Consider the following 27192-nt stretch of genomic DNA (forward strand, 5'->3'; position numbering starts at 1 on the left):
TTAGTAAATCTTGTTTGAGAAAGACGCATACAAACAATAAACAAATTGTGTAGCATACTTTAAATATATATGAATTCCTAAATAAATTAATGCCAGCAAGGGGAGCACTAATTTAAGACAGCGGTTACCAAAAACAAATTCAAATCCGCTTCGAATCGGAACGACTTAATATGTGAGTGGAACAACGTACCTATTTGCTATAAGATGGTAAAAAATAAGTTATTGATTTCTAAGAAATATGATAGACTAAGTACCTAAATTATCTTGTTACTTGTTAAATCACTTAAATCACATGAAACTTTGATATAAATATACGCAATATTTGATTGCTTAATTTTTCCCAACAAATTTAACAAATTGCCCTAAATTTTTGTCGACTGAATGACATATTTTTTATTTACTTTTAAAAGGCTCCTTAATAAACCGATTTAAAAGGTAATTTGTTCTAATAATTGCACGAAATGCATCTCATGAATATCCTAAGATACAGTTATTTAAGCAAGCCGGTAATTCGAACTTATTTATGCTCGTTATCGTAATAAAACAAAAACCACTGCGTTCCCGCATTATTTTGAATTTAGCGGTAAAACTATCGATGATTTTTTATTTCTGAAAACACCGATAGCATCTGATAGCAATCGATAGTAGTAAGCGATGGTTGGCATCGCCAATTACTGAGCAAAACATTTTAAACGATAGGCCGCCTCTAGTTGACGTGTTGTTAAATTTTAATTGTATTTTGTAAATGCATGAATTGTGCTTAAATTAAAGTAATTATGTCTCAGTTTGGCGGACCCAACGACTTTTACGGCTCTGCGCCTTCGGCGGATGCCAGTTACAACTTCGATATGCCGGAATTTGGTCAGGAACTGTGAGTAGGGCCCGGGAATTCCAGTTTCCACCCGCAATTGTTGCTCCACTTGCTTGCAGGAACTTCCAAACCTTCGACAACACACAGGCCTCAGTGCCACCCAACTATGATGCAGCCTATGCCCAGCCTGCGAGCCAAGGATTGGGCGGATTCTACGATCCCACGGCGTACACTGACACAAGTTACAACCAGAACAAGAGCGGAAATCCAGGCCCCGCCGGAGGAGCCGGCAACGAGTTCGACGATGAACCCCCACTTTTGGAGGGTGAGATGGGGTTTCAACTGGGACTAATTAGGGTCTAAGAACTAGGGTGTCTATGACACTTTTGAAAACATTCTAAGCCATAGTCAATAAGAATTCCTTAACTTTTTGCGATGATCTTGAAGAACAGCCATGATAGTCGAGTTCCTAATAGTAAAATATTTATACATAGTTAAATACTTGTAAAAGGGTATATAAGATTCGTCGGCGAGTCTGTAACAGATAGAAGGAAGCGTTTCCCACGCTAAAAGTATATATTCTTGATCAGCACCACTAGCAGAGTCGAACTAGACATGTCCGTCTGTCCGTCCGTATGAACGCTGAGATCTCGAAATATATAAAAGCTTGAAAGTTGGTATTAGGCATCTAGATTCTAGAGATTCTTGCGCAGCGCAAGTTTATTTCATCAGGGTGCCACGCCCACAAACGCGCATAACACTAAAACCTGTTTAGCCCACATTTTTAAAGATTTTCTATTATTGTTTTGATTATTAATGCCCATCAACTTGCCAAACAATTTTAATTTAGAGATTGTGTCTACTGTTCAATATCTTTTTTTGAGTTTATTAGACTGGATTCTCATTCATGTGAACAATACTTTAAAAGTTAAACGTGTTTGTTCCTCATGCTAAGGTTTTCATTTTTAACTTTTGAATTTGAATATTTGATTGAATACCATAACTTTAAAAAAGAGTAGAGAAAAAGAGCAGTAAAAGTGTAAAAGTAAAAATTCAGGAAATTTGAGCTGTTGCATAGTTGTATTCTTATTGACAACACGCGTCGAATAACACCTCACGTTTAAATCCAAAACTTCGTTGAAAAGTTATACTCACGCTAAAATAGAAAGCGTTCGTATTAGTAGAAGCTTTTTTAATTTTGTTGAAGCGATCCTAATGAGTTTATTTTTGAAAGTAAATATACTTTGTCGTATGTTAGATCCATAGTTCGTCACAAAAGTTGATCAGAACTATTTTTTACCTCGTTAAGAGCTGATTTTGTTTCTTAAGTGTAAATACGGGGACACACAAATCGGCTATCTTTGAAATCGTCTAGAATTAACTTTGATGCACTTTATAAATTCAATCGAATTTAGCACTAATTGATTTCTGTGTCACCCCGAATCAGTATTTTTGATTAGCATCGCTCTGCTTCTACGCTTTCTAGGTAAGATTGAGAACTTTTGCATACGGACGAAATGTGGGTCAATATAGGACTACTTATCCCATGAAAGGGATTTAGTGGAATATAAAGTAGGGACCGAAAAAATCATTGCTTGCGAGATTTATTTTTAAAATGCTGCTGTGATTCTTTCTTTTTCGCAAGGGGTGTTAAAATAAGACAAGTCTCTTTCACATTTGTTAAAAATGTGTGTAAGCAAAAATCAAGTTGGAATAGGAAATTAAAAAAAATGAAGAACCATAGGCCTTAAAAACAAAAATTGTAATTAATGAATAATTTCTTTTCCTGATTTAGGCCCGTTGACTAAAAACAGATTTGATTTTTAGTAGCCTAAACGGTCAAAAATAATTTCAATATTAAAAGTTTATTATGAAATATTTTAGTTAGCCTACCGTAATTTGTTAAATATCTTGTTAAATCTTTTATCTATGCAATAATTTTAAAATCTTACAGTAATTTAGTATTCAGTATCTACATTTTGCTATCTTTTTCGTTTCAGAACTGGGCATCAATCCGAATCACATCTTCCAAAAGGTAAGTGAAAAAAGCAGAACAAAGAAAGCTTTGCCTTAGCTTTTCATAATTTGCGTACTCCACCTTTGGAGCTGCCCGGAGGTGGAAGAGGGCGGCCCACCTCTTACCCCGCTGCACCTGAACGCATTTTTAACTAGAGATCTTGAGAGGAGCCAGGCAAATTGCATATTTTATGCGCCCGATTCCCGCCGGATGCCACCGACACACACCACAAAGGAGCCCGGAGTTTTGAGTTGCCCACTTTGTTTGCCCGGACAATTACTCCACCCGCCACATAATTCCAGCTTTGCCCTTACGCATTTTCCCCGGCCCCGTGCCTTTTTCTAATTTGTGCAACGCAGCGGGCGGCTTTTCTTTTGGGCGGCCACTTTAGGCCGCGCTTTTCCACTGCAGCCGACTCCGTTTTAATTGAAATTTAAATGTTTTTGCATTTTGCTTTCGTATTTATTGCTAGCTTCTCCTGCCGCAATAATTCTATTGTTTTTCGTTTTTTTCCTGTAATTTTTGCAGTTTTTATTGTGTGCTTTGTTGTCGCTGCACTTGCCGGTTTGTGTCGTTAATGAAGACATATTTTTTCATTGCACTCGCCGCGGGCCTGGTCGTAGTTGTTTTTAAATAAATAAAGCAACTTTTGTGTTTTTAATTAAAGTTTTTCTCGCTCATTTTTTTCCTTTCCCATTCGGTCCATTTCGCTGTGTAACTTTCTGCATTTTTGTCCATTTTGTAAAAATTTGCGTGCGCCTGATTCTCATTTCTTTCGCTCCGGCACGGAATTTATTACGCTTGTGTTAATTGAAAAATGAAAATGTTAATGTTAATGAGTCCGTGTGCCATCATAAAACTGAAATGAAATGAAATGCTAATTAAATTGTTCATCAGCTAGCTGGGGGAATTATGGTTAGATTTGTGTTTGACTCTGGGGCTGTTTGTTAATGTAATGGATCGGTGGCAAATGGCAAGTCGCAAAGGTATTTTTAAAGCTTATGAACGGCGGCAGGAAGTGTATACATTTGTACAAAGGTAGTTGTATCCGGATATATGACTGCACAGGTCCTATTGGTTCTTAAAAACAGATCAGCATTTTTGGAAACCTTGTTTCCAGCATTTACTATGGATAGGATGTTAAAAACAACCTGAAGGTGATTAAGTATTTAACGAATTGATAAATATTTCCGAAAGTCTCATTTCGCTTGCCTTACATCTAATTGATATAAACGAATTCATTAATATAAATATATGGCTGTTAAAGGGTATTTCAATTTCATCCAATTTCGGATACTGCAAAAGTTATACAAAAACTATTCTTTTGCATTTTGGACTGTGTATGGTGGCATGCTTCCACTTCAAATTCTTTTCAATCTCAATTAATGTTGGGAAACCCACAGAGAGACACTCGGAATTTCATCGACAATTTTTGGTGGGTCCTTGCTGGCTATAATATCAAATTTCATGGTCCTTGTCCTGTCCCACATTCGCATGCGTCAAATGCGTTGACAGCTTTTGGCCCAGTTCCCAAGCCCCGGCTCACTTGCTAGCTGGCTGGCTGGTCAGCAATATCATTTATCATCAATTTCCATTTTTCAAATTTCTCTGCCACTGCACAAGAGCACACAATACAGAAACAAAGGGAAAAACCAAAACGCATAGAGAACAAATGTTCGGAAAACGGGAGTTGGGCTCCGTTTTATGACCGCTGTGCGAACAAATGAATTGTGTTGTGCAGTGTCCCGGGTCCAAAGTCCCGTGTTCCGAATCCCGAGCCCTGCCGCAGGCTCCATGAGTGATGATGGCCTGTTGCCGGACGGACTTCTGCCTGGCAACCCCCTCGCTGTGTAATCCTTCACTGGTTCTAATTTTAATCGAATTACTCTCCTCCGTTCCAGACGCTCGCCGTGCTGAATCCTTTGCGGGGCACCGACCAGCAAATCCTGCAGGACACGGACATGGCGGGTCCACTGGTCTTCTGCCTCACACTTGGCGGCTTCCTGCTACTGGTATGTTAGACCGATTAGCGCCAAATCATCATTTTTTTTGGTCGAATTAAGTTTTAATTAATATTAAAATAATTAGTTTAGAACTGTTTTGTTTTAAAAGCTACATATATTTGATATATGTATTTATATATTTTAAGTGCAACACTAAGCTGATTACCAAAACATAAATACTTTTTAAAAAATCTAGTACTAGAAAAAAGATTTTAAAGGTTAAGATATTGATACAAATTTGGAACGCACTATTGGCTATTCAATTAAATTTATTTATCTCTTCAGTCTTTTCCAAAAACCCATTTTGGGGGTGCCACAAAAATGACTAGGTTTTCTAAATCATATTTAAATTTTATTTTAGGTGTCTAAAAGTTTGCAAGAATATTTTTTAAACTCAGAAGAACGTTGTCTACTTTAAGACGCCTAAAATAACATTTAAAATAGATTTCAATACCGCAGCGGTTTGTGACACCCCATACATTTCTCTCAAATTAAATTGAGTAATAATTCCTGCAATGTTGGTTTTAAGCTCTTTTTGAATACAAATTCTCAGATACAATTCTTGTTTTCTCTCTTCACAGAGCGGCAAGGTGACTTTCTCGTACATCTACGGAATCGGCGTGATGGGCTGCATCTTCTTCTACTGCCTGCTGTCTCTGATGGTCAGCCGGTCGCAGGTGACCTTCGGGGCGGTGGCCTCCGTGCTCGGCTATTGTCTGCTGCCCATGGTGGTGCTGTCGGGCATCAACATTTTAATCACCATTCAGTAAGTAATTGTTGACACAAGTCGCTGGCTTTTCATCTGCCCTCCATTCATCCCACTCTTCAGTGGCCTGACTCCCATTCACTCCATCCGTGGCTGTGCTTTATATTTATGTTTTTAATTGAAAAGTTGCCAATGCATCGGCGTCTACTCCTCATTGTTTGTGGCCTGTAATTACAAACTTTTGCCTAAGCTCGTCCAGCTGCGACTGCAGCACGTTTTCGATCCATTCTGTGCCGTTCAAATTTGTCCAATTCATGCCTCGACTCCGGCTGCGCTCGTCTATTCAAGTTGATCACTTCTGGATGTTATTATTATTGTTATTGCGGGTGTTGTTTTTCGATTGTTTGATTTGAGCCTGCAGTTTCGGTTGGGCATGGTCATGTATCTGTAACAATAACGCCTCTGTGGGTGTTGGAATCCTGATTGAATGTGCCTTATAGAAATTGGATATTACAGGTATTGCTTATTTACTTATGCGAGTAAAATTTAACACCTGTTTTTGCCTTATTTTACTTTCCTTTGGGAGAAAGCGCCGATTTTTAAGTCCAATTAGACGGCTCTGCTTAATTAAGTGAAAATAGCAATACTATTTCATACAACCAGATTTCCCGAGTTTTTAGTTTAGTTAATTAGGTAAATTATTAACTATATCATTCATATTACTCCAAAAATATAAGACTTAAAGTTTATTACAACTTATTTGATGACTTGTGCATTTTTTAAAATCATGATTAAAGTCCTCCTGCAATAGTTTGGGTTAATAGTAGCCGGCAATGTGCCAGTAAGGCGTGACCTCTTAATTTCTAGAAACTAACTACGATTCCTCCCAACTCCTCCTGGGCCAGCGTTTAATTTTTCTTTATCAGACCATCCTTTGGGCCTGACTTCCCTTGCCTCTTTTCGCACAATTTAGGTTTTTAATTTTGTTGCAGTTTTGGGCCAGCGATGCATACACACGGAGGCGAATAAAAAAGAGTAGCCAACTTAATTTGCGCTTTTAGTGCACTCCAGGGCCACAACTGCCAAACTACAGACTACGGACCGAGGACTCCAACCTACGGACAACGGACTGAGGAGTGGGGAGTGAGGACTGAGGACCTCGGACTCCATTGAAGCCAAGGCAAGACAGCAAAAAACGGAGAAAATAACGCCAACTATGCGCCGTTTAATTTTCGCGCTGAGAACGGTTGGAGTGGGTGGTTTTGCTGAGTGGGTGGTGGAAGTGCTCCTGCCAGTAGCCAGGCGGTCCTGTGTCCATCTGTCTAACGTTCCATGTCCTGTTTTGCCACCCGTTGAGTTTCGTTCACGTAGTTTCCTTTTCAAATATGTGTCCAGCACTTGCTAGCCGGGCTTCGCGTCCCCACTCCTCGCCCCAGGACCTCCCCGGCCATTTCCTCCGCCTCTTTTTTGTTTTTGCTGGCTGCACTCACTTGCCACGCTTTTTATGATGGCCATGCGAGGAGCAACACGCAAATGCTGCGTGAGTTTTTAGCGCTTCCTCTGGCGGATCCACCTCCGCCCCCTCGGCACGTCATAATTTCAGAGCGGACCGGGGAACTAAGTGGTGCGGTGGCTGGTGGTGGGTGGAAATGAGCGTGTGTGTAAAAAAACTATGCTCCGGCTTACTCGACACCAGCGCGTTTTGTTTGCCCCACCCACCAACCCATCGCCCCCAAAAACCCTGGCCAAACCCCCTTTCACCAAACTGTCCAACTGCCCAGTGCAATTGCCATTTTGGTTGCCTGTTTGTCTGCATTTTTTATTTGTTGGCTTTAAGCGCTTGCACTTTGTGGGTGGGCTTGTGTGTGCCAGCTTTGATGTTCATATAGTCCCTGCGAATGCCAGCCAAGTTTACAGTAAATATTTTTGCGATTCCCCGCCGTCCTTTTTTTTTAGACAGACTTTTTAATTGAGTTTGTTTGGTGATGCAAAAGTGCGCAAAAATTACACAGACAGTCGAGTTATCCGGCCCTACATAGTATTGTTTTGATTGGTTTTTAGGCTAGTGCCGGACCATTTAAGCTGCCCAGCCGGGGCCAAAAAATCACTTGGCACCAGCAGCGGACACAGTGACCAACAACAGCCAAAGTTCTGGAGAAGATTGCAGGAAAGTGGGACAAAAAACTGGTTGAGTGGTAAATGGGAGGTGGAGGTGACAGCCGAGCCGCCGAGACCACAGATAGGCAATCCATTAAACGCGTGCGTGTAGCTGAAAATTGGAACTTTGGGGATTTATGTTTTGGTTTCGTAAATAGATTTCAGTGCCGGATTTAAGGGGCTAACAGAAAAAGATTCCGGGATTACAACTTTAAACTGCACAGTCAAAAGTTGGGCAAAATATGTTATTCCTTCTTTTAGAGTATGTTTGCTCTTCAGAATTCCAAACTTCTTTATCTTCTTACCCAAGTAATATTTTTGTTTATCTTCCTAAGGGTTGATTTTTTTCAACGGCTACATAAAGTCAATAAATTACAATTTGTTTTCAAATCTTTGATTCAAAGGTTATAGAATGTTGGGATTGAAAGGTCAAATCAGAATCATCGAAATGTTTGCTCAAGTTATGAAATGTTGGGTCATTCAGAGTTTTTTGGTCAAGTGGAGAGTAAATAAGATAAACTCAATTTTAACATCTAAGCTCTAGTTCGAGAACATTTAAACTCAAAAGTACATTGAGTGTACATTTCATAAAGGTTTTATGTGTCCTTAAAATTGTATAAAAGGTTAGTATTCCAGATTTTTTGCAAATTTAATTACTTTGATAAAATCTTAGATAGCTTTCCTTTTATCTTGGCTCGAGGTAACATTTCGTATATCCCTTTGAAATCAATTTTTAATTTTCCGCTGGGCTTTCCCTGGGAGAGCGTGGGTGGGTTATGTGTGCGCTTTGTAGTTGGACCGTGTTTGCACATCCTTTCGCCGCACATCGCCTGCTGTCTTTGTTTGCTCAGCCCATTCATTCGCACACACGCTCAGTCATACCCGCACACTCATCCTTTTTTATGAACACTCAGTCAGCCAAATACTCTATCCCAAGTCGATGCACCGAGAAAGATATTATGAGCCTATCCTGAATTCTGAAATCATGGTGTCACAGAAATCTCCGACTTTTAAGGAACAGTCGGTTTATAATCTCAAAATAATTTAGCTTTGCTTTGGAACCATGTTATATTTCCATTTTATTTAGTTTTAAATCTACTTGATTTTGGTGGGAGGAGATTTCTGTTAATCCCCTCATTATATTCTTGGATTTCTAAGCATTGTCTTGGTCTTTACCAAGCACATTTCTTTTAAAAGGCCTGTATTATCATCAGACTTTGTCTCAAAAATATTTAGATTGAGTACAATAGTGACAGTAAGAAATCACAGATTATAATTTCAAATATTATGTGTATTAAAGACTAACTGTTTAAGTGGAATCGAGAACATTGCACATGGCATTATGCAGCTCAGATTGCTGTGGGGTTTTTCTCAGTCTGTACGACTGCTGCTTCATGCATATGCATTGTTTATTGATTTCACCGCCGCCTATATATATCTGGACTGAGTTGGTATCTCGTTTCACTCTTGCAGGGGCACACTCGGCCTAATTGTGAGCGGCATCTCCATATTCTGGTGCGCCATATCGGCCTCGAAACTGTTCGCCACCGCCTTCTCCATGGACCATCAACAGCTGCTGATTGCCTATCCGTGTGCGGTGCTCTATGGAGGATTTGCGTTGATTACCATTTACTAGGGCCACGGGCGCCCGCCTGCTATTCCACCACCCCCGACCGCCCGCCACCCTGTTGTTGTGTTTGCCTGGTTTTAATTGTCCTGCAAACACACACTCTTGCAGCACAATAAATACACACATTGAGGCCGGGATGCGAGGCGACACGAGGAGGCCGACCCGACCCATGGATATGTATATTTTTAAGAAAATAAGCGCCGATGGTGAATTTGTTTTCCATATTCTCCTTTTTCGCTGGCCAAGCTCCCTTTACTCAATACTTTTGTTGTCAGCCGATGTAATAAATTTGATTGGGAATAAAAAATGGTTAACAAATTGAAATTGGTTTTTTGCCATTCACAATTGTAGTGGTGTAAGCAGCATATTGAAATTTCGCGCTCTCGTTTCCGTTTCCGTCGCAGTGCACACTTTTTGGGGCATGCAAAATTAACGCCACTCGGCCCATATGCCCTTTTTTTCGGCTTACTTTTCGCGCTCACCCTGCTTACCTGCCATTATTATTTTGGTTTTAAAAACGTTGGAACTTCGATGTGGGTATTTATACGGGTGTTGTCATGAATCGTCAGGCGAGAATTTACCTGGAAATTAAATCGATTGCAAGAGCTTTAGAAAACATACTGAAATCGAATGGGGTAAGTAAAGTAAACAAATGCGGTAAAACTGCATTTAAAACAAACATATGTATGGTTAAGTGTAATGGTAACAAAAAGTACATTTGTCTGGGAAAAACTGACCGAAATAAATTGTTAAATAGCAGTAAGCTTCTTATTTTGTGCAATTTTTTACAGAAGTGGATTAAAATTTTTTACTTTGCATTTATTAAATGCTTTAATAATAAAATAAATTTGTAACCTCAGTATTATCGTCAACAAATATAACATGGATATTTCTTAACTGTTTGTAAAAAGAAAGTATGGACAGAGAAATGATAACATATGCTTTTTTATACGCCAATCTGCTTCTGTTCATATTGATGATTGCTTCAGCTCAATAAACCAACAATCTACATACTAAAGCAAAAGGATTTTGTATCTCTTTTCAGTTGCAAATAAAGATTCGAATGCCATTTCCAGCACATTTGATTTACTGGCCTGACCCTCGAGAGACAATCGAATTTTCCACCTTCGATTGCCAGAATTTATGACTTACACAACAGTTCTTTGTGTGCCGCTCGGTTGTTGCACTTTGTTGCACTAATCGACAATAAGAGTTGCACGGTTTCCAGGTTTTTGAATTTATTCAATTGTAAACTTGTTGGCCTAATTGAAATTTCAACTGCAGCCGGAGCAGGCCAGAAATGCGGATTTGATTTGCGTGTGGTTTTTGATTGGCCACGGCAATGGTGATAAAAATTAAAAATTCCTAGCCGCATGCGGAGTGTTAATTGAATTTGATAATGGCCAAAAAGCACATCATAAAAAACGATCTAATAAAGAGTGGAAAAAAGGGCTCTATGTTGTCCTGTGCTGCTGCTTGCCATATGCAAATAATTCGACGTTGTCCTCGCATTTTCATATTACATAATTAGCGTTTTCTCTCAGCGCTCCTTTGTGTTTTTTCGGAATTTCTGGGTTGTCCTTTCCCCGTTTGTCTGCCTGAATAAATTGCAAAATGCGTAGCATACTTCTGTGAGCTTGGCTCGGCGCTTTGCGCTTTTTGATTTCCGCCTTTTCTCTCTGTCCTGCTCTTATGCAAATTGTTGTAATTACTACAATTCGGTTGAGCATTTTTATGGCCAAAACGGAAAGGCAGCAGAATCACAAAAAAAATGTATATAACGAAATGTATGCGGAAATATTTGTGCGCTAATTGCGTGGCCCGAAAGGAGGAGGAGGAGCAAAAAGCCCGGCCAGGATCTGTGTGCTTAAGCATTTTACGCTCATCAAAGGCGTCGCTTGCCATTAGCGCCATTAATAAACACTCGTTAGCTGCCAGACAGGAGCGGAGCGGAGGAGCCGGGTCCAGGACCAAAACGAGAGCCAGAACCTCTCGAATGTGTTGCTGATAATTAGAATTAGCTCACAATTAGCAGAGCCCGGCGAGGATGATGGCTGGATGGCTGGGCGATGCCAGGTTGCACGGCCATAAGCTTATTAGTTGCCGCTCATTTTTATTATTTCTTTTTTCGCGATAATAAGCAGCTTGGTCTTGAAAAATCCTTGGCAACAAACGAACGCTCGCCAAGTACACTGGCCGAAATTGCAATGACGAGAAATTTCGAAAAGCAAAAAAATATATATGCATAACCAAAAAAATATGTTTACTTTTGATTAGATTACAATAAAATAATATAATATTTAAAGTATTATTATTATCTTAAAAGTGCACACGAAATCATAATAGTTGAACTATAAAGTATTTAAACATTTTTCTACATCTTTAATGTTGTAATTAAGTTCTTTCAAAGAATGGTGGATATCTAATAAAAAATGTCTATATAATTATACATACTTTTATTTATTTTAATAAATGTATTTTTGCTCGAAACTGTATATAAATTTTTCTTTTATAATTAGGAACTCTACAATATTTTCAGCTGAAATCTGGTTTCAGTATCCGCAAAAATCTTTTTGCTGAGTGCCTCCCCATCGCATCGCTTTCATCGAGCGGTAAGCGTTGAGCCAACACAATGGCAAAACACCTGCGGACAAAAGCTGCTTACGGAAATGCATAGCCGGGAAAACCAAGAGGCAAGGGGGTGGCGGAAAAGCGGGGGGCCCGACAAGAGTTATTACATTTTAGCTTTTCCTCAGCTCGTTCGTCTTGCGTTTGTGCTTTCATGTGCTGCAACTTTAGCTGCATTTTAATAAATATGCAATCTAAAAACGCTTTCCACACAAACAAAGCCGCAGCAACCACAGGGGCTGAGGAGGGCGCAAGAAAAGCGTGGTTTTCCTTAGTTTTTCCAGGCTGCCAATGCCAAGAGTAGAGGCGTTAATTGCGCCCTCCCAGAGACGCAAAACGCTCAAGAGCGGCCAATGGAAAGCGAGACGACAGCCACATTATGTGGGATCCGTTCGGGCCAGGCCTTAATGGCATGAAAGGCGGGTCGGAAATAGGGGGAGGCGTCTGCATTGGTTACACTTGCCACATTTTTAATTAGCGCTCTTAAAAGCTCATTGAATGGTCGAAAAAGGAGGAAGAAAAACGAAACAAGCTGTCAGTCAGTTGTAAATGTGTGTGAGTGCGGTGGCACTATCACCGCATCAACGTATGCGTGTGTAAAATGGCCGCATAATGGCAAACAGTTTAAAGGTCAAAAGGTAAAAGCCGAGATGCTCTCACTGCATAAAATAGTCCCTTTACTTAAACCACTTAAAATGTAGTTAGGTCTTAAATCATGTTACATTTGTAATTATGCTAGGTGGTTATAGTTGAAACCAGTTTTAATCAATCACGCTTCATAAATGAAATCAAGAATAAATCGGTCTTGATAACAAGAACAGTTTCGTCTCTGTAAAAGAGAGATATTTTATTAAAATCAAGAAAGATTTACTCTAAAAAAGAGGATGATGGCTTACTTTTGGAAAGGGGAGTGCATATGATTGAATTCGATAATTATTCTTCTTAAAACCGAGAAGACTTTCACGGAAATTGAGACAACTTATTTTCAAAAAAGTGTTCTCAAACCAACTTCTTCTTGATTTTCGTAACACCGCTATCGGCCTACTATTAGGCACAGAAATACAGAAAAGCAGTTCTTAAATAACGTAAAAATCAAAATATTATTTAAACAGCAAACTTTGGGTTGGTAAAAAAACCGATTTTTTTACCTAAGAACTTAAAATATCTAACGATTTTAATCAAGGTTGAATACAAAGTAAATATGTTACTGATTAATCCCACAATACATTGTCCGAAAATGCAACTAATCCTGCAGAATGCTTCTAGGCGAAGAAAATGTTTACCCCCACACAGGGGCTCTCAAAGAATGCCAATACCCAACTGGGCGCCAACAAGTGGAAGATTCAAATAGACCACATCTCCGGCCAGAGGGATACGCGTATGGCGGACGGGGTCATGGGGTGTGGGCCATAATGGCAGGTGGATTCCTCCTGAATTGCGGCACTGAAATGCATAGAGAATTAGCCGGAGATGAGCGGTTGGCTGAAGGACGCGGCGCAGTCGAGGCACGTGTAAAAAGGTGGCCAGATGCTGCCTGGTTACCAGCTCGCATCCCCATCCCCGCTGGCTGGGGAAAAGCCAACCCAAATTGCTGGTAAGCCTCATCCTCGAACTCTGCGAGCCCCTCGCCTCCGCCTCCATCGGCTGCCACACACACATCGTTAGGTTGCAGCTTAAAAGCGAAATGCAACATTTATGGTTAAGCTCCCAAAATGGCCGCCAGTGCAGCCAGGAGCGGATGAGTGGGCTTCCAACTTGGCGCGTTGATTGCTGCGGCCACACTTCCGGTGCGCCGGTTCCAGACAGAGATTGAGCATGTTGGGGAGATGATGGATGGATGGCCGAAGGACCAGGTAAATATTCTAGGACTCTCGACCGTTGCAGAACCAATTATCTGGAGAGCGCTGGGGGTTCGATGGGGGAAGAGAGGTTGGAGCACACGACATGCGTTTTACAGGGTTATTTTAAACATTAAGCTAGTGGCAGATAGCCACGATGGTCTGGTTAGGTGAGACTTTTGTGAATTGCATCTTTGTTCAATCGGGCAATACCTTCATTAAACTTGAGATTTTAAATGCTTATATTCCTAGACATTTTCCAAACGATTATCCTACCCTAAGAGTTATTATCCGAGATATTTTCTTAGTTTGGTGACATGGTACATATTTGTGGCCCTTCATTTTTTTTTACAAGATCCCAATTTCCTTCTTCGTTTTTTCATCTCAATCAGGTATTCCGCGATCAATGCACGAGATACCACCACAATGCTAAAACGATGTATGTATATTTAGGATTTAAGATATCAAGCATAGTGGCATGCGTCACATCCTGGTAATGTAATCCCCTACAAACTGGTACTCTTTTGTGCTTTGATTAAATATGTATTAATGTACCAGCAGGAAAGAAATATAAATAGGTTTTCATAAATAAATATATTCAGTTAATCAAGCATATACGAAAAAGAATTTCAATAAATATATCTTAAAAATATTTATATAAAACAAGAAAGGAAGTTAGCTTCGGCAAGCCAATGCTTATATACCCTTGCAGCTATAATTATAAAATTTAAAAACACAAAAAATGATATTCCCAATAGTATAAGATAATATGTCAAAAAACACCGAAGCTATAATTTGTTTCATATTATTTTCCTACCAATTTTCCGATCGTTCCTATGGCAGCTATATGATATAGTCGTCCGATTTTGATAAAATTAAATTCGAAATTCAGAACTAATTAAAAAATGTTATTTCCAAGCGTTGGAGGTTATATGTTAAAAAACACCGAAGCTATAATTTGTTTCATATTATTTTCCTACCAATTTTCCGATCGTTCCTATGGCAGCTATATGATATAGTCGTCCAATTTTGATAAAATTAAATTCAAAATTCATAACTAATTAAAAAATGTTATTAAATGTGTAAGCTCTAGGAGTCGGAGGCACTGAAGCACTGATCTATTAGCCGTATTTCGGTTTTTATTTCTCTCTGAATAATTTGGTTAAAATTCCAGACACATGGCTGCATGATTCCTACCTGCCCTATATAGGAACCGTTTTTTTTCTACAGCGCCTTTCCTGGTCTGTGCCAATGGCGAAAACTGGTTTTGGTGTGGGTGGAGATACTTATTTACCAGGGGTGCGGAGGTGATGATAACTAAGAACGGTTCCCCTCTCTTATCATGCACTAGGAGCATTATTCGGGTTCCACATTTCCCTTCTCGTATGGACAATGTCCTTTGGACATGCCAAACTCAATAAAATTGGTCACACCATCGCACTTTAAGGAATATGACCATTTTTTTTTCGCCAAACCCCATTTTTAAAAGTCGTTTAAATTTGGTTTTGTTCATCAGAATGCATCAGGATAACATCAATATCTAATGTTACTAACAGAAAAGTTTAACGTTGATATTGTATTTATTGATTGTGGTGTTCGTTTGTTCGTGTTCTAGTTCTAACTTTAAAAAAAAAAATCTTTAATTTTGTATTTTTAAATGGAGCTACAAAGTGATTCCAGGTTAGTATAAAAGTGCACTTTTGCGCACTTTCAGTAAGATCCACCTGGTAAATGCCAGTTTTGATGTTATCTTGAAAAAAACAGTGTGCAAGTATATATCTTATTAAATACTTATTATTTTAAAATTATTTTACAACATTATTTCACTTACTTAACGTTGATATAATGGATTTTAGTATTTTTGTTAAGAATTATAGTAGTAACAATAAAAAAAATTTCAATTTCCCTTAAAAAGTAGGAATCAAAAAACAAAAAATTTTTTTTAATTCAGTTTGGTCTTTTAAAAAAACATAGTTAAGAAAAAAAAATTTTATTTGATTGACAAGAAAAAAAAGTTTTTCTTCAAAAAAGGCAGGACCACGCCCATCTTTTTAATTTACTTTCTTTAAATTTGATATACTTCATTCAAAAAATAAAACTTAAATGCGGCTGCGTTTTCAAGTTATTAATTAATGCCAAAAAAAGTGGGCAAATTCCCCATAGTGCATCGTTGTTTCAGAATAAATTTAATCATGGTTGTTGTTGTTGTCCACTTGACTTTAAATTTGAATTTTATACAATGATATTATCTTTAAGGTTAACAAAATAAGTAAAGTAATGCAGTATATTTTCTGAGTAAATTACCATTAAAGTGACCATATATCGGTTCATGGCCGAACGCAACAATCAATGAATTATAAGGTATCATATTCAATACTTTACACATCTAAACACTTACGTAAAAAACATTTCAGTGTATAGCAATGTTAAGGCCTATTTACACTAGGGTGGAGTTATTGTGTTATGCAGTATTATGTCGAAAGAAAAAGGTAAGAAAGAACATAATAAATTAGTTTAAATTCCATTTTATTGGTAGATTCTCGATTCGTGGGGTTTTACGCGGCCACCCACACGCTGTTCGACCTATGGCAGGACAACATTGAAAAATCGATTGCATGCCCTCCGTATTAAAAACCAAACGAAACAACAGCTGACATAACCCAATAAACGGGTTAGACAATGGGACTTGAGACAGTGTCTATCTTTAGAGTTGAGTTTTGGAGTTATTATTATATCTGTGTCAGGCTAAGTCATGCCGAAAAAACTTACTTGAGTGCTACTGCAAATTCTCTAGTAAAGACAAAATAGGCTAAAAATACCGAAAATACCAAAAAATACTAGAAATCTACAAAAGTCTCAACCAATAAATACTCTTCTTTTTCCCAACTTAAGTTACCAAGGCAAAACCTATGTAAAAAAACAAAGTAAGCCCCATAACTCCATAATTTTAAGACACCACCTTTGTGTAAAACGGATTGTAGTTAAAACAGTTGATCGTTTCTGGTTATTAAAAAATGAGACTCATTCAGTCAGTCAGGGGTTATACATTTGTCAGAAATGCCAACTGTTGCATTGCACACGGATGATCGTATGGCTGATGGTGGATGTAACTCTGTGGGAAAGGGCTATAATTAACAAACACTAATTTGACGGATTTTGTTGATCTTTTGAAAATGCCATATTAAGGTGTCGGTCACACTTTGGGCGTGTTTATAAACCATTTTCATTAAAATAAACAATATTTGTCGAAAGTAGTAATGGGGGCGTCCAACTACAGCACGAGAGTTGCGCTCGGCGTGTCCGTGTTTTCTGTTCTCCTATTTGTAATCGCGTTTTCAACTCCTTATTGGCTAGTCACAGACGGTCGCTTAAACAATCCGCGATTTACCAACCTGGGCCTATGGGAAGTTTGTTTTAAAAACTTCCAGGACATACACAGATTCTATGACAACCGCTTCAACGGATGCATGTGGGTTTTCGAAGAGGAGTACTACATCATACACGACTTTCTTCTGCCTGGTTTCTACATAACCGTCCAAATATTCGCCACGCTTTGCTTTGTTATGTGCCTCATCACCGTGCCACTCACCATAGCATTCCTACGCACATCTCGTGATGATGACCGATACATGGGGCTGCTGCTGGCCATTGGATCGTGCCAGGTGGTGGGCTCGGTTTTCGGATTTATAGCCGTGGTCGTTTTCGGGGCCAAAGGAGATTCCCGCGACTGGATGCCAGGTTGGCAGAACAACGACATGGGTTGGTCATTTGCCTTGGGCGTGGTCGGAGCTGTGCTGCTACTGCCGGCTGGCGTGCTCTACATGGTGGAGGCCCGGCGGGAGCGGTACAAGCGACTGAACGAAATCTGCAATCGGGAGGTCAGTGAGTACGGAGACGACTTCTACCAGCAGCAGGCACAGGTTGCGGCTATTCCCTCGCAATCTTATTTCGCACCGGAACCAAGTCGTCCACGACGACCTCAGCCAGGTGCTTCAACGTCTGTGCCCATTCAAGGAGGAATTCAAACAGACATATAGCACTAGAAAGCTTGATATGCCTTCATAAAACTTCTAAATCTCCGTCCATTTACAAAATAATTTACCGAGTATTTTACTATTTGTATGTATTTACATGTGTAAGTAATGGCTATTAAAAGTGTGTATTTTTAATTAATATTCTATAATATTTAGTTCCCGGACTACGATACACCTTTTACACAGACCGAGTCCAGCGAAAAAAAGAGCTCTTTACACAAACACCATATATTCTCAAAAACAAGAGAGGAAGCTTATTCAGCAAGTCGAATATTTACTCTTGCATCTAAAACCATATGTAATTTAAATGCAACTTTTTGCTGAAATAAGACCGAACGATTAAAAATTTTTAAGAATTTTACCCACACACGGTCTAGTGTCTAATCATTTTCGTTGTAGGGGTGGGATCTTCACTAGTTGTTTACCTGGTCAAGAAGTATATTTTCTAATTAGTGTGCTTCCAAAATACTGGGATATGAGTAGGGCTTAATATTCCAAAAACCTTTGGAGTTCTAAGCCTGAATGCATTCCATTGCCTTAAGATAAGATATTCAAAAACATGGAAATAAAATAAATTATTTTAATGAAGGGAACCATTTTAAAATGGAATGATTTTCCAGTGTAGGAAATGTAAATTGTTGGCCTCTACCAATTAAAATGTTATCTCACAAAAGATGGAGAGCGCCAATTAAAATCAATTTTTATTTAAATCATCAGCTTACCTAGCTCCGTGGTGGCCGCAATCAAGGAGTAGTAGCCCAATGATGTTTATTGTTTTTCACTTTTTATGCACTTCACTGAACTTTGACTTGGAGCCGCCTATGTGTGTGTTTGTGTGGGGCCGAGGATGCCGGTGAGGAACAGTCGATTTCAACTGAACTGTAGATAATCCCCTGACAACAGCAGTTAACAGGCAACGATTACTTGGCAACAAGTCAATTACGACTCAACTGGAGTCGAATCCGAGCCGATCCGAGAATGGTTCCCAAGACCCCCTCCCCCGCCATCCAGCAGCCCGGTTACAGCGATAACCGACTTGGACTTGGGAGCCCAATAAATTCCTTGACCGGCCAGTCCTGCTCCTGTCTCAGTTCCTCGAAAGCTCTGGAATCCCCTTTAATGCGCTAACTAATTGACCGGGGCCATAAGGGCAGGAAAGGGGGCGGGATCAGGGATGGGGTCCTGAGTCGAGCTGTTGGCAGCGTTATCGCCAAGTGGCAATCGCTTGTAATCTGCCGGTAGCTTCCCACCAAAAACTAAGGCTGCTAAAAAGGGTACAGAACTATTGTAAGGGTATTAGACTGGGTATCTTATATTTTATTTAAATTCTGTTACATTTTCTTAAGATCATGTATTAAGAAATGAATACATAAACCATTCGATTTGTGTTTTTAAAGACATTTGGTGGTTGAGGCACATTCTTCAACTTTCTTGTCCAAGACTTAAACTCCACTTTTTTAATTTAAGAAATAAATCAAAAAGTATCAAACAGCTACAAAGTGAGTTATAATTTGCTTAAAATATAAAACTCAATCACAATGTTTTAATTGCTATTAAGCGACTATGGTGTTGTGGTGGCTTACACATAGAAAGCATTAATATTTTAGCAGAGGGTAGTAAAACATTCGATAAGTCCTCGATTGGAAAACCAACTTGCTTAGCACAAATTACTTTTGGCGAAATTTTTACAACACTTTTATTGCCTGTCGAATGAAAGGGGGAAAAGGAGCGGAGGTCAAGATTTGGCTGGCTTTGCGATTTCAGTTATGCGGCTTCAAAATTCAATTAAAAGCCAACATAACATTTCTCTTGTCGTCCTGAGCTCTATTCTCCTTTCAGGACCACTTTTCCCAGACTCTGGGGAGCTGAACTCGGCAAGATAAGACAGGAATAATTGAAACAAAAGGGGAAATGGTGAGTCGAGTGAGTAAGCTGCCATAGCAAGTGGTTGCGATGGAGTTTTATCAGTACGAAAACCCTTGCCAACAAATTAGGAAACTTCTTCGGATGCTATTGGTTTTAATTCGACTGAACTTATACTTTGAAAACTAAGTAAAAATATAATTTCCATGTGTTCAAGAAAGTGAGAGTTCAATATTAAGTTTTTGATTTGTTATGATAGCTGCAGCAGTCAGATAAGCTAGTCCAATTATATGGTGTCTTTATGATGACTTGTAAAAAGTTTAAAATTATGATACTTTATTTGGTAATAAAGGTCTGATATACCGAATAGATTCCATTTTATGGGTGCACGGAAAACTGTTGTGATAGATAACAAATACTGTTTAGAATTCATTTCAATATTACATGCTCTGGGCGAGATACCGGAAACTATGAAAGCTAGAATTTGGTATTAGACATGCAGATTAAGCATGTAGATTCCAAAGATTCTAGCGAAGCGCAAGTTTTGGCTCCAGAATAAAAATTGTAACAGAAATGTATTGGTGTTGTCAATTCCTATCGATTAACCTAAAAAAGTTTGCTACTCTAATGCCCTCAAACGCTATAATGTGTCTGACTCCCACAGGACCAAATATTGAGATCTCGGAAAAATTCGCTTTGCTGCTTGCATATTTCCATATCCCATGTGCTCAGTAAAGGGTATTTGATAGTCGGGGCACTCGCCGATAGCGTTTTTCCTTCTTTTTACTTACGGTTTTAAATGGTTTAATTAAAAAATAAATGTCATGTATTATTAGACTTTTTATATCGCCCTTTTTCCATTGTTCCCTGCTGTCTAGAATATTTTTATTTGAGTATACAGTAATTCTTCAATAAGAAAACATATTTGTCCTATTTATAAGGTAAGGGCCGAATTTATTTGAAAGCCGGAACGAAACATGTGTCGTAAGAACAAATACTAACGTAAGATATTGTTACAAAGGTGATTAAAAGTATTGGGATGTTCCACCCCAATTTTAATTTCGTTGAACACTTACCCTCTCCCTTTGTCGGAGTTATTTAATATTGTTATTTTTTTGCATCACGTGCTGGAAATTTGTCTGGCAAATGCTCGGCTGGAAATCATTCAGGCGGTATCAAACAAACAGACAGAAAAACAATGCGGCAAATGCCGAGCAAAGGCGGATTTTATGGGAGAGAAAAGGGGGCGTGAAAGGGATCGACATGGCAAAGGAGTTGGGCTTACTCGCTTGGCTGAATTTGCATATTTTGTTGCGAATTGCTCGACTGCCTGCTAATAGGAAAATGCGACACACAGGCCAGCGAACTGAGCAGGGACGAACTTAATGGGTTTTCGGAGGATAGAGCCTCTCAAAAGTATTTTAAGGGATTTCCTTAAGTTCGTAAACCTCTCGAAAAACACATTTTCTAACTATGCCTAATAGTATTATAGGTATTATTATATAAATATGACCTGTTTTGAAACGATGAAAATGTTTTTGTGTTATTAACTAAAAATTTTCTATTACCAATGTCACTAACAACAAAAAAAAATTTGGTTGGTAAAATTGACCAATGCAGATAGTTTAGTAACTATACAACATTTTGCATATGTATTTGTTTTTGCTTTGTTTACTATTTAGTTAAGTTAAGCCACTGTGTGTATTTTATTTTTTAAATTTTATTTGGCAATAGTAAATAGTTTATTTACTATTAGAAATAGTTATCCTAACGTATTATCTTCCACACAAAAGTAAATAACAATAGCTTTACAACTTTTCCCCAATGTGTTGTTTATAGTTCCCAACTGGGTCCAGCGTCTCGTAAACATAGAGTCCCAGGCCAAACTCTGAACAGTTAGGACTTTATTTAAAACATTTGTTTTCTAAAGTCTTCAACATACTTCCACACTAGCTGAAAGTCATGCTACAGTGACGGTACATATATGTTTACTACAAAAATTCACGAACTATATTTTATGGGTTGGATAACTATAAAAATAGTTCTTTAACTACAATGCCTGGGTTGGGTCCATTGTAGCCTTTATATAGTTACATAACTACTTCTTACAGTTACCCTTCCGTTTACGTATCACATAAGAGTAACTATTTGATGGGTAAAGTGGTTAATTCTATGGTTGGGGACCGTTTTATTATTAGATTGGTAAATTTTACAATCGATCTTTTGTGTGTAAGGTTTTGAAATATCTTATAAAGGTGTTTAGATGTATGCACTCAAATACATAAGGTCCGAGTTCAATTGTGTTTCACACTTGTATATAAAAATTAATTTGTGATAATTATTACCAACATAATTATTATCATCAATCGAGAAGGCACAATTTAAAAATATTAAAATTTTCTAATGGAACCCCCTTAAAAGTCCATGGGAAGGCCACTGGATTGGTGCTGGTCGGAAGGAGGGCGCTCCTCACTATGGTGTGTCGGCACGTGTTTGTTTTGCATGTCTAATGCGCTTTGAATTCGTCCCTGCAGCAGGGAAATATGTATGTCAAATGTTTAATCAGCCGCACTCACACTTGCACTTGCACTTCCGCAAACACACAAACACAGGCCCAGAAAGAATGCAAAGTAGACGGAAGCAAACAAAGAAAACGAGCAAGGCGAGCGTGCATAAATATTTCAATAGCATACTTTTCGGCTACGTGCTTCGAGTCGAACTCCGGATGCAGATCCCAGTTTACCACCGGGCTCCTAGAAATCTCTGCTTGAGTGTGTGTGCGTGCAGGAACAGCAGCGGTGAGAATAGTGGGATCCTTCTTGGATAGCAAATATACCACAACTGGGTTATACAAACACAATTAAACGTTTTTAACATTTCATTAAAGGCAAGAATGGAACTAACAATTTAGATACTTTACTCACAAGAGAACTGGTCCAAACTCAAGTAACTCCTTTGGCATTATTCGCACTATAAAAGTTGCACCGGAACTGTATGAATGAGTGCGTGTGTGTCCGCTCTGCTGCGTTTTATTCAACGTGAATAATTGAAACTCTTTTGCCCTTTAACCCAGAGCCTGACAATGAAGGGCAGCAAAACTTTCCGGATTTCGCAGTTCATCGAGCCCATGAAGTGCAAGCAGCAGGAAATACATATTCGATTTGTTCCGAAATTGGGAATATAAGCGATAAAGTGGGTGTGAGTGTACGGTTCCAGTATCCGTAAAACAGTAATGAGAGTATTAAATGAATATCTTAACTATCCGCTTGATTTTTCATCAATAAGTATTCAATAATCACCAATTCTTAGGTTGTCTAGAATAAAATGCATATATATTAGTTCCGATAGTCTCCTTCTTTAAGTAAAGCTACTACTCTGCGCACTTCATTCTCCTCCCAATTTAATTATCCCCACTTCATCCTCAGTTCTATCAGTTTAGCAGCCGTCGGCGAAAGTTTCGCAATAAGTTTCAGCACCGAGTAAATCTTAAAGAAGATTTCAGCCTTGATTCGATTACTTAAACATTCTGCGAAATCTATGGCCACGACAAACAATTAAAACGCTTTGCCAGCATGACAGGCCAGCCGAGGGTCTGGGAAAAGCGGGCGGAAAAGGCGGCCACCCACGCAGTCTATTAAAAATAGCAGCCAGGGAAAATGCCGGGAAATTGTTGTATTTCGGGGGTTCTATGCGTGGCGGAGACAAAGTTTCGCTCTCAAAGTATTTGGAAACTCATTTTGCTTAGCGGCGACTGTTGTTGCCGTGTTGGTGCTTTTTCCTGGCTTGGCTTTTGGTGTAATTTCGTTGTCATTAAGTTGGCATTATAACAAAATGCCTTTTCAATCACTTTTGACTAAATGCACTGACTACGAGCTGGAGAGCTCCCTTTCATTCGTTCACTCAGTCGGTCCCCACACGCCCGCCCCTTTCCACCTACCCACACCCCAACCCCCTCAAGGACGCGCTCCACCAAGTTTCGGAAATTTTTCGACAGGGATAAGTAAGCACAACAATGCCGGCGAGCAGAAACAGAAACAGGACCAAAGCGAGGACCAGGAAGCGGGCAAACCACAAAGTTTAAAAAAAATACATAAAAAGTGGCTCCTTGGCACTCAACAAAATACTTTTCACTCCAAAGAGGTGGAACATATTATTAGTAAAATTGTATAAAGATACATTCACATTGACTTGACACCTTGTTGCTAATAAAAACGTGAATGTTTTAGACGAATGTATCGTCCTGATTTTTCAGATTCAATCTTTTTGTTTGTAAATCCTTTAGATTATATTTACAAAAAAATATTTAGCAGTATGTATCCACAAATCTTAACTTAATATTAGCAAAGTTAATAAATGAGAATAATAATACATTAAATAAATTTCATTTAAAAATGGTTTTTAAAAACATGTTGGAATATTATTATAATATAACCCCTACTGGAAAACACAATTTATAAAGGCAAGATTGCTTGTTGATTTAGCATTCAGCATTTAATTTAGACCTAGCTATATTAACAAAATGAACCTTACCTTAAAATTACCCACTTATTTCTCAGAGTGCGTTTTACTTTATTTTAAAGAGAAGGCGTGGCGGGGGATGTGAGGAGGTCGCAAGCGCAGTAAATTTCAAGCGTTTCATCAATGTCACTGTAAAAGGACTCCTCGTCCTGGCCCACGCATATCCTTTTGTATTTAAAATGTTTGCCTGCCTTCGCCTGATGAACACAGAACACAGCCAAAAGTTTCTTTTCTCTCTGCTCGCAACAATTTCATTATCTGCGGAGAGGCGGTGGGGGAAAGTGGGGAAAGTGAGTGATAGGGCAGTTGTTGTGTGACAGGCGACACGCCGCAGCAAGTGGCAAAGGACCTTCTCTTCCTCTCCATTTCCACTTCCCTCCCCCTCCGCTCACTCCCCTCCTTGCTGCGCTCCAAGAAGCGGGCAAATTTTTATGGCAAAAACTTTTTCATAGCATTTTTCAGAGCATACATTAAGGCGCTGATTCATGTGTGCACAGTACAAACTGGATGAACGGCCATGCTAAAACAGAATTGACAAACTTCAAAATCAAAATATAATATACAATATAAAATATTTACTATATATAAATATAATTTCTAAAGTTATACCTAATTCAAACATGATCTGGCATATTTTATAATTTTATAATTGACTGACTACCGATAAAAATCGTATTTCAATGATAATAAATAAAAATTCCTAACAAAAAGATAGGATTTTATTTTTGATTTTACATTATTTTAATTGTTTTATTTGTAGTCCTAATATATTTAAATTGATATTTATATTAACTTAAGTTTTAAAACAAGAACAAAATTTACTAGTTAGCCCTCCTATTTATCTGGCTTACTGTATAAAATGAAGGGATCCGAGAAGAGGGCGTGACTGCAGCCATAATGCGGCGTTAATACGGCCAGCAGTTGGTGGTTCATCCTCTGACAAAAATAAAGAAAAACAGGCGCCGAAGAAAGAAAAGCATCCTGCGGCGAATTTGCATAGGCTTAATTTAAATTCCCTTAAACAGCAGCCCGATATGTCCCCGCCTATGTGTGTTTGCTGCGTGTGTATGGATAGGCCCGAAAAGGACAATGATCAGCGGACCTTTTTTCCACCGAAAACGAAAAGTTGGCCAAGCCGAAACCGAAGAACAGCCGAAAGGAACGTGGAAAATCAGGGAAAACAAGGCAAAAAGGTTGCACCCTTAAGTTTGGCAAATAACTGCAGGCGAGCTGGGGAACTCACATACACACCAGAAAGGATATTCCAGGGGACACTGGAGACCTTTAAGCGGCGACATAACAAAATCAAAAGGATTTTGCGTATAAGTTGCAAATTAAGTTGCCCTCATCCTTGTTTCCACGCCCCTTTGCCATTTGTTCATGTCCTTGTTGTGCCACGCTTTTCCTCTCATCCCGGGTTTTCCGTTCCGCTTCCAACTTCATCATCTTATGTGCTTATGATATCCTTTTGGCCCTGCGGCTAAGGAACAACAACCAGAAACAACAAAATCAAGCACTGAATCATGTCCTTGGCCTCGGCACACGCTTCCTATTTGGGTTAAACTTGTCAGCGATTGCGGTGAGTTGGGGGCATGGGTTAAGGATTGGGTGCTGAGACCTTAAATTAACAGATGGGTATCAGACAAAAGTCTCAAGAACGCTACGTACCAGTCTGCAGAAGAAAAATAAATCCTATCATCAACAGAACGTTTCTCCACCTGCTAATCTTTCTGGTTTTCAAATATTTAGGTAAGTAATTGTATTCAAAATAACTGGAACTATCTCTATGCTTCCCATTTTTGCCTAATCAACAGCAAGACCTTTTGATTAATGGGCTTAGATTAGCTAAATATCTAAACAATCCACTTTAATCTGAACTGGAGCGTCATAGATCAATAAAGCGATAAGATTAGGCGTAAATATGCAAATAAATTATTCGATGATAAAATGAAACATGAATATTGTATATATGTACATTCTCAAGAATTTTTTTGAATGTACATTGTAATCTAAAAAATATTTATACAACCAGTAAGAAAAATACTAAATTAATAGATACAGTTGTTGCCTAAAAAGTCGAGATGTAGTTACGCACATTACATAACCCAAAAGAAAATATTTAAGCATTTATGTTTATGGCATTTACCCGAGTTTTCAAGCATGCTTCTGTTTTGCATTTGGCCTGTCTGATACTCGCAAAAGCGGCTTAAAAATGTGGAGAGGGCCCAATATCTGGCAGAGGATAACGAGTGGCGCAGAGCTTATCTAACCATTCCAATATTGTGTGGCCGTTAGCCTCTGTCCCAAAAAGAAATCCTTTAATTGAGTGCACACTTAGGCCAAGCAGCAGAAGGAAAAGGAAAAAGACACTCACCCACTCACCCACCCACCCACACACCCACACACCCGCACAACCACATACTCACACCAACCAGTGGGGTTGGCTCAGAAGTCCTTGCCGCCTGACTGCTGCCTTTTTATGCGCTTTTAGCGCCATTATCCTTTTACGATTATCGCCGCTAAAGCGAATTGACTGTTTGACGTTCAATTGAAATTTTGCATTAAAGCTCAATGGCTTAACCCCTTCAAATTATGCAATAAGTCCCCAGGACCCCAACCCCGTCATCCTCCCCTGCACTTTGGTCCTGTGAAACTCCGCCATCAGCAACGCAATCCCAAGCTGAGCCCAAGCAGCTTTCAGCTGGAAACTCGCAAATGGCAAATGGTTCAGGGACACGAGGGGCGCAGGGGGCGGAGCGGGGCGGGGTGGCAGGATGCGGAGCAAGGATACTCGGCTGCTGCTCTGAGATCCAGAGCGCTGCCAACGGAACGGAACGGAGCGAGCATCGAATGGCAGCCAATTAGCGCGCATTGCTCATACGCCACGTTTGTCATGGCAGCCAGACGCCCACACACACCCCCCCCCCCCCCCCCCCACACACACACACACATACAAAACGCTCGTGAGCACACGCACACATTCGCAA

At 39.3% G+C, this 27192-nt stretch overlaps 2 protein-coding genes across 2 annotated transcripts; both read left to right on the top strand.

The window, feature by feature from the left end:
- Nucleotides 1-693: 693 nt before the first annotated feature.
- On the top strand, nucleotides 694-9642 carry LOC119548341 (protein YIPF5). Its single transcript, XM_037855548.1, has 6 exons — nucleotides 694-871; nucleotides 931-1136; nucleotides 2812-2846; nucleotides 4730-4840; nucleotides 5413-5597; nucleotides 9168-9642. The coding sequence occupies exons 1-6, from the start codon at nucleotides 777-779 to the stop codon at nucleotides 9328-9330; spliced, it is 795 nt and encodes a 264-aa protein (XP_037711476.1). The 5' UTR covers nucleotides 694-776; the 3' UTR covers nucleotides 9331-9642.
- Nucleotides 9643-16976: 7334 nt separating this feature from the next.
- Nucleotides 16977-18191, top strand: LOC119546715. The gene is made up of 2 exons (XM_037853202.1): nucleotides 16977-17925; nucleotides 17981-18191. Exon 1 carries the CDS (start codon nucleotides 17048-17050, stop codon nucleotides 17825-17827), a length of 780 nt encoding a protein of 259 aa, XP_037709130.1. The 5' UTR covers nucleotides 16977-17047; the 3' UTR covers nucleotides 17828-17925; nucleotides 17981-18191.
- Nucleotides 18192-27192: the final 9001 nt, after the last annotated feature.

Source organism: Drosophila subpulchrella, chromosome 2L (assembly GCF_014743375.2).
Source record: "Drosophila subpulchrella strain 33 F10 #4 breed RU33 chromosome 2L, RU_Dsub_v1.1 Primary Assembly, whole genome shotgun sequence".
Classification (NCBI taxonomy): Eukaryota; Metazoa; Arthropoda; class Insecta; order Diptera; family Drosophilidae; genus Drosophila; species Drosophila subpulchrella.

Excerpts from the sequence above, each read along its gene's own strand:
- LOC119548341 (XM_037855548.1), top strand. The coding sequence starts at position 777 with ATGTCTCAGTTTGGCGGACCCAACGACTTTTACGGCTCTGCGCCTTCG. Across the intron at positions 872-930 it reads CCGGAATTTGGTCAGGAACT|GAACTTCCAAACCTTCGACA; the intron begins GTGAGTAGGGCC and ends ACTTGCTTGCAG. Across the intron at positions 5,598-9,167 it reads AACATTTTAATCACCATTCA|GGGCACACTCGGCCTAATTG; the intron begins GTAAGTAATTGT and ends TCACTCTTGCAG.
- LOC119546715 (XM_037853202.1), top strand. The coding sequence starts at position 17,048 with ATGGGGGCGTCCAACTACAGCACGAGAGTTGCGCTCGGCGTGTCCGTG.